Below are 12,171 nucleotides of genomic sequence, written 5' to 3' on the forward strand. Positions count from 1 at the left end.
GGGGGGGGACAAAACAAAAAGAAAAAAAAAAGAAAGAAGAGTTTTGAAGGTTTTAGTTCTGAATGAGTACTTTTACTAAGGAAGTGAAATTAGTACAAGCATTGAATAAGAAACGCTAAAATGAAACTTATACCAAGGTAGAAAAGGGTTGCAAAAGGAAAAGCTAATCGTATGCCCACTTGCCATCTACCTCAAGAAGCATATTTCAAAGATTCTTGTAACGACACTGACAGATGTTGTAAATGGTCTTTGTTCCGATTTAATGCATTCAAAGGCTTTGTTCTCAAAAACAATTTTATCCCTTGCAACTTCCACAATGAAAATTGTCACAATACCACATTCTAAGTGTAATGGCTCAAGCCCATTGCTAGCAAATACTGTCCTCTTTGGGTTTTCCCTCAAGGTTCTTAAAATGCGTCTGCTAGGGAAAGGTTTCCACACCCTTAAAGAATGTTTCGTTCTCCTCCCCAACCGATGTGGGATCTCACACCAAGAAAAAAAATTTCAAAAAATAACGGCTTTAAAGCTCCTTTAAAAGAGTGTCATAATTGCAAAGATGAATCCATAAGATAGAAAACAACAGGAAAATTTAACTCTGCACACAGAAGGTGAAATGGATGCATGAGAATATAGCTTAAAGCTCTCATACTTCACAAATTCCAACAGTTTAGGAAGCAACAATTAGAAAAAAGTTCATAGCACCTGACACATGGATAGCAATAGAGTATCGATAACCATTCAAAGTATTAGTTACACCATATGGTGATGTATTAGAACATGAGCTAGAGGATCATTTCATGTACAGATTAAATCAAGAGGTCAACGCTAATTCAAGCTCTTCAATCCAAATGGACTATAGATCAAAAGATAAAGATGGTTCAATCCTCCAAGAGAAAGGTTCCTTTGATTATGATTAGAAATTTGCATAAATTGTATACAATGTGACTATCATTAGCACAGGAAGGATCGACAGGTATAGAGATCGAGTAGTTAATAAACACCTACGCATGGTGTGCCATCTAAAATTGCTACAGTTGCAGGAACCGCTCCATTCTTCCTCACTATTGCTTCTACTTCCTTCGCAGTTTCCAGATTTTGCGGATATGGCATACCTACATACAAAGAGACAAAACAACAGAAAGATGTCACCTACTTCACAATGAAAAAACATATTTTTCCGAGTGAATGCTAAAAAAATGAAAAACTTATGTTCATTAGTTTTTTAATATCCAATAACAGTCAACCTTCACAAATTTTCCTGCTTTCAAACTAAGAAGACTACTAGATCCTACAACCTACATCACCAAGACTGAACATTCACTTTTGTAATAACCCACTATGTGTTCTAAACTTCTGGAGTAAAACCAATGATTTTCAAATGCAATAATTCGTCATCTGAGAATCATACACAGTATTAGTGTTCAATTAGTCACTTCATTTCGTTTCTTTATGTCCACATTACTCCCTCTTTTGTCCAATTTTCTACAGGATTCAACTCATCAGAGAACCAAAGCTAGGTGATCATGAAATAATATCCAAAACAGGGATACAACACGAAATGGAAGACGGCACATTATTTTCTTGAAATCTAGCATATAGACAGAGTAAGAATTCGTTCATTAAGATATACACTTCTTAAATTATATCATTTTCATACAAAAAAGTAAATCCAAAGTCAATGAGTTCAAGCATTTATATGCTTAAATAATTAGTTCGGCCTATTTTGCTCTCAAAATTTATTATTTTTGTCATATATGTGTCTATTTAGTATACTTAACAAGCGTTTGATACATGTTCAACAAATGTCCCATTCGTGTCCAATGAGTACCAGATTATCCAGGACACGGTAATTAAATTAAAGTGTTTGTGCTTCTTAGGTTTGGACAAAAGAGGTTCTAGGGTTTCAAATACTTCAACGAAAAACCAAAAGCCACTGCAATCAAACAATTGAAATGGCAAAAGAAAATCAGAGTCACCATGAGAGATGATGGTTGATTCGAGGGCAACAACAGGATGCCCGCGCGACATGGCAGCAGAAACTTCGGTGGATATCTTAATTAGGCCTCGAAATGGAGCGTCAATGGCAGCCTTCAACATTGATGAGATAATAAGCAAAAAAGCTGGAAAAAGTGGTTTCAAGAGATTGTTTTGATGATTCTGACCTGTGGATTATCGCTGCTTTTCGAATCTGATGGGTGAAAATGTCTACTGAGATTAGATATTCTTGAGAGAGCTGAAGAAGAAGAAGACGAAGACGCCATTGTTCTTCTCTCCGAATGAAAACCAGAGCAGCGTGTTCGGGGCAGTGTTTTTATTTGTTATTCCAAAATTTACCTCGCACTGTAAATTTACTTTTAACAGAGGTAATTATTTCTTCCTAATTCGTCTATATTGTCCGATTTAATATGTTACGTATCACCGTCAACCTCACGATTTTAAAACGTGTCTATTAGAGAGAAGTTTCCACACTCTTTGAAGGAATTATTCGTTCTTCTTTCCAACCGATGTGTGATCTTACAATTCACTTTCTTTATGGGTCAGCGTCCTCGCTAGTACACCATTCGGTGTCAGGTTCTAATACCATTTGTAACAACTCAAGTCCACCGGCTAGCAAACATTGTCCACTGTCCGTTATGTATCGCCGTCAAACTCACGATTTTAAAATACATCTGTTAGAGAGAGGTTTCCACACCCTTGTAAGAAATGTCGGTAATATCTCATAAAAATTATTTGTCTAACTTCCAAAAGTAACAATAACACTCTTGTAAAACAATGTTTAAAAAATATATTTTAACTTTCAAAATTGTAGTTAATATCATTAAAAAAAAAAAAAATTAATAGTTAAAAAATTCTCTTATAAATGAAATTGTTAGACCGTGTTTCAAAAAGTCTCTAAACTTTTAAAAAAAAATGGTATCAATTTCAAAGGACTCGATCCTTTTGCTACCCACACGGAACGATACAAGATGAAGATTCAAACGTTTGTCACACTAATTCCTTTAACAATTGAACTATTCCGTACATAACGATTACAAACACGTCGATGGGTTATTTTTCTTTTGTGCTAATACCATCAAAACAACCTAAGCCAATTTTTCATTTTTCGTAGAGCTTTTCAGAAAGCATTGAAACAGTGAGATAATACATCGATGGAGGAGGACAGCCCTCTTAGGGAAGGCGAAAGGAAAAGCCCAAAGAAGACAGTAGCTGCTAGTGGATATTTGCCTTCGGAGCCAATTGATTACTCTTCGACTCCACCTTTTTGACCTCCAAATCACCCTTCGCCGTACTTTATACATACAACCTCAAAATCCTCATGAGCGTCCCCATAAAAATATACAGAATCTCGAGAAACCTATCGACCTTATGCAGAGATTTACCTTTGGAATCTCGCCAAAATTGGCTCATTCGCGAAATGTGGCGAATCTTCCGGCTTCAACATTGTTTTTGTCCTTTGCTCTAGGTTTCCCCTTATACTTTTTGGGTTACACATATTCGCGCCGAAGCCAAGGCAACATCGCCGCTGAGCGACAATCCCTCTATAGTTTTCGATGGACAAGAAAGTGTTTCTCTACCCCTCCTCCAAACCAGATTGTTGACATCTTCACGAAAAGTGTTTCTCAACCTCTCTTTAAATTTTTTAGATCCAAGCTTCACGTTTGTTCAAGTCAGACGCTTAGCTTGCAGGAGGTGTTAATATTTAGTACTAAATTATATTTTCCCATATATATTATATTTGATATTTTATTAAACGCAAATATATTCTTATATCCTCCTATTCATTACTATTTTCATATCCTTGTAATTTATTTGATTATAAACAGAGAACTTTCACACACCATTTAGGCGGGGTGTTTCAGCAAACATTTTCACCTCTTCCTGGTAAATGCATTTTAAAATCCTCTTAGGGGAGGCTGAAAGAAAAAACCCAAAGAAGACAATATCAGCTAGCGGTAACCTTGAGCTGTTACAGACCCCATAGATGGGTGTGCTCACCCTGATCCGTCCCTATCTCTATCAGACTTTGAGTTCTCTAAATGTTACATAGAAATTTAATGACAAAACTCAGATTTTGACACAAAATTCAAAAACTGTGCCTCACAATGGAGAGCCAAGGATGATAGACACCACCAAACTTTGAGCTCAGTCTAATATACAGCTTACATAATACCTACACCAATTCACTTCTGTATGGTAGAGAACTAATAACATCAGCTTTTGGTCAAGTCTCCAATGAATTCACCTCTTTTATCCCAAGGTCGATGCTCGTACGACTTTCCAGCCATACTGCGTTTCGTGTTCACGGTACCATCCTCACAGTAGTACTCTGGAAAGTAATCCAGAAACCTTTTGCTTCCGAGCTCGTCGACACCGTTGAACAGGAAATTTCTCACCAAGTCCTAATGGTTAGATGTGAAGTGAGAAAACAAAGCTGAAACGATTCAAGAACATTAACAGATATCGTCGATGTTCGTTACCTTTGCAAGCGTCTCCCCGATTAATTTTTTTAGAAGACCGTGTCCCGGATCCTGTTTTGCCAATGTTGCATCAATAAAGTTAGAAAATAAATGATCTCGTTGTTATCTAGCTAAGTTTTAGTAATATCCCACATCGATGGGAGAGGAGAACGAAACAGTCTTTATAAGGGCGTAAAAACATCTTCCTAGCAGACATGTTTTAAAAACCGTGAGACTGACGGCTATACGTAATGGGCCAAAGCAGACAATATCTGTTAGCGGTGGACTTGGGCTCTTACAGTTTTAGTAATATCCCTCGATCTCAGTAGCTAAGTCAGAAATTTATGTAAACATAAAAGGAAAGAAGAAGAGACCTTTTCTGCCCTCCACGACAGGTATCTGTGTTGCGCTTCTCGGTTAACCATAAGTCGAAACGGGATCGTTTCCTCCGCAGCATTGTTCACGAGCTCAAGCCATGCCTAGAAGTACATTGGAACATCAGTAAATCTTCAAAAAACAAAGCTAGAGATCGCCCCGGGGGTCGATGTTTATCATAGCAGCGGTTTAGTTAACTTCAACTACCTTGTAGTAATCCACGAATGCCGAAAACAATATATCATACGTCGACTCAGTTGAGGAAGACTTGTTCCATATCACAATGGGAGAGAAAAATTTCAACGACTCGCTCGTAAGCTTTCCGCCCCAGGGTAAGAGCTGCAGGAAGTCTGTTTTCAGTAATAATCACATCAAATTTAGAATGTTCACCTGATATCTCGAAACGAGTCGAGTGTGCTTGCGGTCGTAACGCAACCGATATCTTGAGAAATAAACATTCACCTCAGCATATTTGGTTCCAAGATGCAGTATGCTTTTATAGTACTTCTCCCTATAATCTCTTTGGTTGATGACATCATGCAAAGGGTTGAGATCCCTACAAAAAGAAGATTATATTTAGTGTAGGTTCGAGCAAGAACAAGAACGTTACGGAGCACGATTTGATGCATTCGTCTGAAGCCATTGGCGTATGCTTTAAGACCCCGGCTCGATGCATAAACGAGCCGAACTTATGTCAATCCATATCAACTTTCTTTCCAGGTATGTGATTGAGATTTCTAAAAAAAGTTACTTATTCGATCGATTCTCGTTATTTTAATTGTCGTTCGCGCTCTCTAAAGTCTCTAACAAGTGCCTAAAAACGAAAAGTAGAGCAAGCTCACTAATTCAAAAGACAAGATTCTCGTTATTTTAATTCTCGTCATTAGTCTCACGGTTTTAAAGAATGGTTTGTTCCCCTCTCCAACTGATGTGGGATATGGGATCTCACAATCCACCCCTACTCGGGGCCAGTGTTCTTGCTAGCACACTGCCTCGTGTCCACCCCCTTCGGGGCTCAGCCTCCTTGTTAGCACACCATCTAGTGTCTGGCTCTGATACCATTTGTAACGGCCCAAGCCCACCACTAGCAGATATTGTCCTCCTTGGCCCGTTACGTATCGCCGTCAACCTCACGGTTTTAAAACTCGTCTGCTAGGGGAGGTTTCCACACCCTTATAAAGAATGTTTCGTTCCCCTCTCCAACCGATGTGGGATCTAGGATCTCACACTTACTAAGGCTATTGAGTGTCGGAAAAATTGTGTACTCATATACAGGTGGTAGATAAGAATCGAATCAGCAATTCTTGTGGTTTCGTGACGTACTTTAGACCAAGATCGATTGATCATCAAAGTTTTTTTGTGTGTTCGTGTAAGAAACCGAACTTTTATCGAGAAAAAATGAAAGAATACAAGAGCGTACAAAAAACAAGCCCCGAGAATATAGGAGTCGATAACTTAAAAAAAGTTTACTATCTCCTATCAGGCTCCAAAGTTGAAAGAAGCTTACAGTACTACTATACTTGAACTTGCAGCAGTGAAGATATTTGCACAAAATATGGGAACATCAAATTCTGTCTCTGGGAATGCAGCAAAATCTAAAACCTGCACCATAAATGAAACAGGTTTTGGAGTGAATTTCAGTTGTTTAAGGTTTTCATTTCTAAACCACAGAAAAAAGTAGGAAAATAAGAATAGCTACTGGGTCAATGGGTCAATAGTCTCGTTGTAATAGCTCAAGCCCACCGCTAGCAGATATTGTCTTCTTTGAACTTTCCTTTTCGGGCTTCCCGTCAAGGTTTTTAAAACGCGTCTGCTAGAGAGAGGTTTCCACACCCTTATAAAGAATGTTTTGTTTCCCTCTCCAACTGATGTGGGATCTCACAATCCACCAGCACATCGCCTGGTGTCTGGCTTTGATACCATTTGTAACAGCCCAAGCCCACCGCTAGCATATATTGTCCTCTTTGGCCTTTCCCTCAAGATTTTTTAAACGTGTCTTCTAGGAGAGGTTTCCACATTCTTATAAAGAATGTTTTGTTTCCCTCTCCAACTGATATGGGATCTCACAATCCACCCCCTTCGGGGTTCAGCCTCCTTGCTGGCACATCACCTGGTGTTTGGCTCTAATACACATCACCTGGTGCTAGCAAATATTACTCATGCTTTCCCTTTCGAACTTCCCTTCAATGTTTTTAAAATACGTATGCTAGGGAGAGGTTTCCACACTCTTGTAAAGAATGTTTTGTTCCCCTCTCCAACTAATGTGGGATCTCACAATCCATCCCCCTTTGGGATTCAACCTCCTTGCTGGCACATCTCTCCAACCGATGTGGGATCTCACAATTCATCCCCCTTTGGGGTTCAACCTCCTTGCTGGCACATCACCCGGTGTCTGGCACTGATACCATTTGTAACAGCCCAAGTCCACCGCTAGCATATATTGTCCTTTTTGGGCTTTCCCTTTCAGGCTTTCCCTCAAGGTTTTTAAAACGCGTCTCCTAAAGAGAGGTTTCCACACCCTTATAAAAAAATGTTTTGTTCCCTTCTCCAACCGATGTGGGATCTCACAATTCACCCCCCTTTCAACCTCCTTGCTGGCTCTAATACCATTTGTAACAGCTTGAGCTCATTACTAGCAGATATTGTTCTATCTGGGCTTTCCCTTTCGAGCTTTCCCTCAAGGTTTTTAAAACGCGTCTGCTAAGGAGAGGTTTCCACACCCTTATAAAGAATGTTTTGTTCGCCTCTCCAACTGATGTGAGATCTCACACTCATAACCATAACCAAAGGACTTTTAAGTCCATGAATGAGACCAAGCCTCTCATCATCATCAAAGTACAATACTATCTTGGGGTAACTAGCAAATTCATATACTTTAGAGCCCCAAGGAATGCTTTCTCAAGGGATGGTTCTTCTTTTCTACCATTTTTTAAAACTAATATGAACTAAGGCATCAAAGATTCTTACTTAAAGAGGGTCAAAATATAAACCAAAACCTGCATTGTTTCACTCTCAATATTTAAACTGCGAAGTAGTCTGATCTTTGGAGCTTGGAAAGATAACATTTCAAGCTTTACTTTTTTGTCCATTGAAATCATGGAATTATACTTTTCCTGCAGGATAAGAACAATTGTATTGTTATGATGACAGAAACAATGATTCGTGTTTGAATTCATACAATTTCAAAACATTTGTTGATAAGAGGTTTAAGAACTTCAACCAGAATCATATCAAGTATGCTGATGCTGACAGAAAAGATATAGATACACGTTTATAACACAACAAGTTCAAACCTCTTTACATAGAATCAACAAAAACCTTGGATACAAAATGGCTTGAAAAAAAGCTCATCATTTAAGAACTCAGAACAGGGCAGAAGAAGTTAGAATTGTAAACAAGACACTATATGTGAGATCCTACGTCGGTTGGAGAGGAGAACGAATCAATTCTTGTAAAGGTGTGAAAGCCTCTCCCTATCAGACGCGTTTTAAAAACCTTGAGGGGAAGCCCGGAACGGAAAGTTCAAAGAGGACAATATATGCTAGTGGTGGGCTTGGGCCGTTACAACTAGTATCAAAGCTAGACACCAGGCGGTGTGCTAGTAAGGACGTTGGGCTCCTAAGGGGAGTGGATTGTGAGACCCCACATAGGTTAGAGAGGGGAATGAAGCATTACTTATAAGTGTGGGAACCTCTCCCTCGCAGACGCATTTTAAAAACCTTGAGAGGAAGCCCGGAAGGGAAAACCCAAAGAGGACAAATATCTACTAATAGTGGGTTTGGGTCGTTACAAATGGTATCAGAGCCAGACACTGAGCGGTGTGTCAACGAGGACGTTGGACCTCCAAGGAGAGCGAATTATGAGATCCCACATCGGTTGGAGAAGAGAATGAAGTCTTCCTTATAAAGGTACGGAAACCTCTCTCTAGCATAGAAGTTTTAAAAACCGTAAAGAGAAACCCAGAAGTGAAAACCCAAAAAGACAATATTTGCTAGCAGTGAGCTTAGGCCGTTACAAATGGTATTAGAGTCAGACACCGGACGGTGTGCTAGCGAGAAACGTTAGCTCCTAAAGAGAGTGGATTGTGAGATCCCACATCGGTTGGAGAGGGGAACGAAACATTCCTTATAAGAGTGTGAAAAACTCTCCTTAATAAACGCAATTTAAAAACTTGGGAAGGAAAGTCCAAAAAGACAACATCTACTAGCCAGTAGGCGTGAGCCGTAGACACAAGGCGGTATACCAGTGAGGACGTTGACCTCCAAAGATAGTGGATTTTGAGATCCTACATCGGTTGAAAATCTCTTCTGAACAGATGCATTTTAAAAACTTTAAGGGAAAGGCTAAAGAGATTAGAGTGCATACAGAGAGAAAACAAGTACGCATCTGGGGAGAAGAACAGCCAAAGTGTTTTGGAGCATTACAAAGCAAAACAGAGCAAAGAAGCTGAATTGAATCAAAAGCAAAAGAGGCAAGAACACAATCCATTGAAGAAACCCATTACCTGTAAAGGCGAGGGGAAGAGATGGGTATGAAGTTTGGTTTCATCCAAAGCGAATTGAACAAATTTCTGATAAGAAATTGCAGAAACAGGGAAGAAAGCTCTTCTACACTTGTTCTTACTGCTACAGCTGCTTGAAAACGGTGGAGAGTTGAAGGAAAGGCAAAAGGGTAGAGTAGAACACGAACCCATAGCAGGAAAGCTTCCAAAGAAGATTCAGCTGCAGCATTTGGGTTACCAAAATCCCATTTTTCTACCTCTCACAGGATCTACTGCTGGGGTTTGAGCTGCTGGAGAGCTCGGATGTTGGATTCTGTATCGACCCACGTCGCCAAATTGGTGACATCAACTAAAAAGTGTAATTTAAAGTAAACAAATCGGGGAATCCACATGCTTTGCTTTGATCTTCTTTGGCTTAAATTATAGTACTTGTTAAATTTGTGTTCATAAATTATCATTTTTTTTAAATATCTCTTTAGCTTTTAGTTATAATATCTAGTAATTTTTAATTAATGTTTTTAAAAATCAAATCAAAATTTTAAATTTGACTAAAAATTCAACTTTATACATCGAAAATTAGTAATGAAACTTTGTAAATGAACATGAATGACATGTATAATTATGATAAATATGGTGTCTATTACCTAGTTAATTTTATGACCATGAGAAGCTATAACATGCTCGTCTCGAGTTTACTGATTAGTGTCAATTTCCACTAGTTTGGATAAAATTTCTCGAGACTCGCTTATATACTACCAAAGAATTGATACAATTTAGTAAAATGAGTTAATGGTTCACATTTGACCATAAAAAGGACATGTTTTTGACAATAATGGCTTAGTTTTCACACGTTCATGTTGCGTGCGTTCATGTTTGATCCATTAGATGAGTTATTTAGTTTTTTTTTTTTTTTATACTTAACCTTTTCTCTTCCTTTTTTTTTTTTTGGAGTAACCATGCAAACATACTAAGACAAGTGATGAGTCGGTTGATGATTGTGTCATGGTGTGAGATTCAACATCAGTTGGGGAGACATTCTTTACAAGGGTGTGAAAACATTTTTCTAGTAGACACGATTTAAAACTGTGAGATTGATGATAATACATAACGGGCCAAAGTGAAATATCTGCTAGCGGTAAGTTTGGGCCGTTAGAAAGGAGGTGGATTGTGAGATCTCATATCGATTGGAGAGTGAAATGAAACATTCCTTATAGAAGCGTGGAAACATCTCCCTATTAGATGCGTTTTAAAACCGTGAGACTAATAACAACATGTAACGGGCTAAAGCAGAAAGTATTTACCAGTCGTGGGCTTAACTATTACACACATGGGGTCAATGTCAACAAGACTTGCGCGTTCATTTTAATTCACGTTTCAATAGTTTTATCTTAAAAGTTATGGTTCAATTGATTTAAAATTTTATTGTATTTCAATTCTTCTTTTCAAGATTTCCAGACCGTACATGGGTTGAGTTGGTGACCTGAATACAGTTCACAACCTTAATTAAACCATGTCGTTGGATTGTTCGTTTTTTAATTATTAAAAAAAATTGTATTTATTCATATTAGTTTAATAGCTAAAATCTCATAAAACTCAAATATCAAACATTCATAAGTCACAATGCATCATTAACATCGGTTAAAAACGCCAAATAATCTTAAAATTAGAGAAGGGTTGAATCAGGTTATGACTTTATTTTTTTGTCTGTAGAGTTGACCCTATGGAAAAAATTTCAACCCACGAACCTTTTTAAAAAAATTCAACGTAGCCTAAATAAAAAAAAATATTGACCCAACTCAACTCATACTATTTAGGTCGGATATTTCAAGTTATTAGAGGCTAAAAAGATATTTCCGTGCTTTATGCATACAGTAACGACCCTAATCAATTTAAGTTTAAAAGGTCATATCGTTACATTTTAATCTTTCAAATATTGTTTGAGATTATAACTATGACTTTAGTCAACCATGCTGGCATCAAAATATATGTTCTTAGCCTCTAGATGGGAGCGAGTCGAAAATTTTCTAATGACATTTTACGGTTTGAATTATCGTAGGTGTAATCTTTCAGTCTCGGAAATTTGAGAATATAAATATATTTTGAAAAATATCAAAATATATAACCGAAGTATTGTTTTTTACAGAGCATTGGAGATGAAGAAAATGCAACTTAATTTCATGGGCATGACAGATAAACTAAATCCTTGAAGGAATGAGAGGGATGTTATTTTGCAGGTATGCACTAGCTGCAGCAACTCCACTCCCTAGTTTAACAGGGTACCCTACATCCTTGAGTATCATTTCAACACCAGCAAGACATCCCAACAATTGCAGCTGATACATAATGAGAAAGCAATCAAAAAATGGTTAAACCTCCTTGCTCAAACAAAATTTCTACGAGTTAGAGACGAGAAATAAGAAACGAGAGTGTTACTAAACAAGCTCGACGTTCTTTAGGTTGATTCATGGCCATGTTTGAACAAAGCATGCCAAGAAATAAGGAATTATGCCAGGAAACAGAAGATTTGCAGTTTAACGACGAAGAGAAGACATGTTTGTCAAGTTTGAGAAAGTGGGAGTGTGAGATCTCACATCGGTTGGGGAGGAGAACGAAACATTCTAGGGTGTGGAAACCTCTTCCTAACAGAACCTTGAGCAGAAGTATGAAAGGAAAAACCCAAAGAGGACAATATCTGCTAGTGGAGGGCTTGGGCCGTTACAAATGGTATCAGTGCCAGACACTAGGCGATGTGCCAGTGAGGAGACTCAACCCTGGGGGGTGGACATGAGGCGGTGTGTCAGCAAGGACGTTGGGCCTCAGAAGGGGGTGGATTGGGGG

The 12,171-nt window shown here is 38.3% G+C and overlaps 3 protein-coding genes across 4 annotated transcripts in view; all 3 read right to left on the minus strand.

The window, feature by feature from the left end:
- The window catches only part of LOC111779605 (pseudouridine-5'-phosphate glycosidase), a 5,657-nt gene extending 3,327 nt beyond the window's left edge, over nt 1-2,330 (minus strand). Inside the window, exons 1-3 of one of the 2 annotated variants that reach the window (XM_023659683.1) lie at nt 2,163-2,330; nt 1,977-2,088; nt 1,002-1,112 (exon numbers count right to left, since the gene is read on the minus strand). In XM_023659683.1, coding sequence (XP_023515451.1) covers nt 1,002-1,112; nt 1,977-2,088; nt 2,163-2,261 — 322 coding nt within the window. In that variant the 5' untranslated portion in view covers nt 2,262-2,330. The remainder of the gene's footprint in view (nt 1-1,001; nt 1,113-1,976; nt 2,089-2,162) is intronic. The other variant, XM_023659682.1, reaches the window with a different exon arrangement.
- A 1,585-nt stretch (nt 2,331-3,915) lies between these two features.
- Nucleotides 3,916-9,696, minus strand: LOC111779700 (phytochromobilin:ferredoxin oxidoreductase, chloroplastic). The gene is made up of 8 exons (XM_023659817.1): nt 9,337-9,696; nt 7,829-7,945; nt 6,340-6,434; nt 5,295-5,388; nt 5,040-5,171; nt 4,832-4,936; nt 4,479-4,529; nt 3,916-4,400 (listed from the first exon to the last, which is right to left on the minus strand). Exons 1-8 carry the CDS (start codon nt 9,523-9,525, stop codon nt 4,212-4,214), a joined length of 972 nt encoding a protein of 323 aa, XP_023515585.1. The 5' UTR covers nt 9,526-9,696; the 3' UTR covers nt 3,916-4,211.
- A 1,726-nt stretch (nt 9,697-11,422) lies between these two features.
- The window catches only part of LOC111780582 (serine--glyoxylate aminotransferase-like), a 4,866-nt gene continuing 4,117 nt past the window's right edge, over nt 11,423-12,171 (minus strand). Inside the window, exon 6 of the mRNA XM_023661016.1 lies at nt 11,423-11,666. Within this exon, the coding sequence (XP_023516784.1) occupies nt 11,529-11,666 (138 nt within the window). The 3' untranslated portion in view covers nt 11,423-11,528. The remainder of the gene's footprint in view (nt 11,667-12,171) is intronic.

Source organism: Cucurbita pepo, chromosome LG18 (assembly GCF_002806865.2).
Source record: "Cucurbita pepo subsp. pepo cultivar mu-cu-16 chromosome LG18, ASM280686v2, whole genome shotgun sequence".
In the NCBI taxonomy this organism is placed as follows: Eukaryota; Viridiplantae; Streptophyta; class Magnoliopsida; order Cucurbitales; family Cucurbitaceae; genus Cucurbita; species Cucurbita pepo.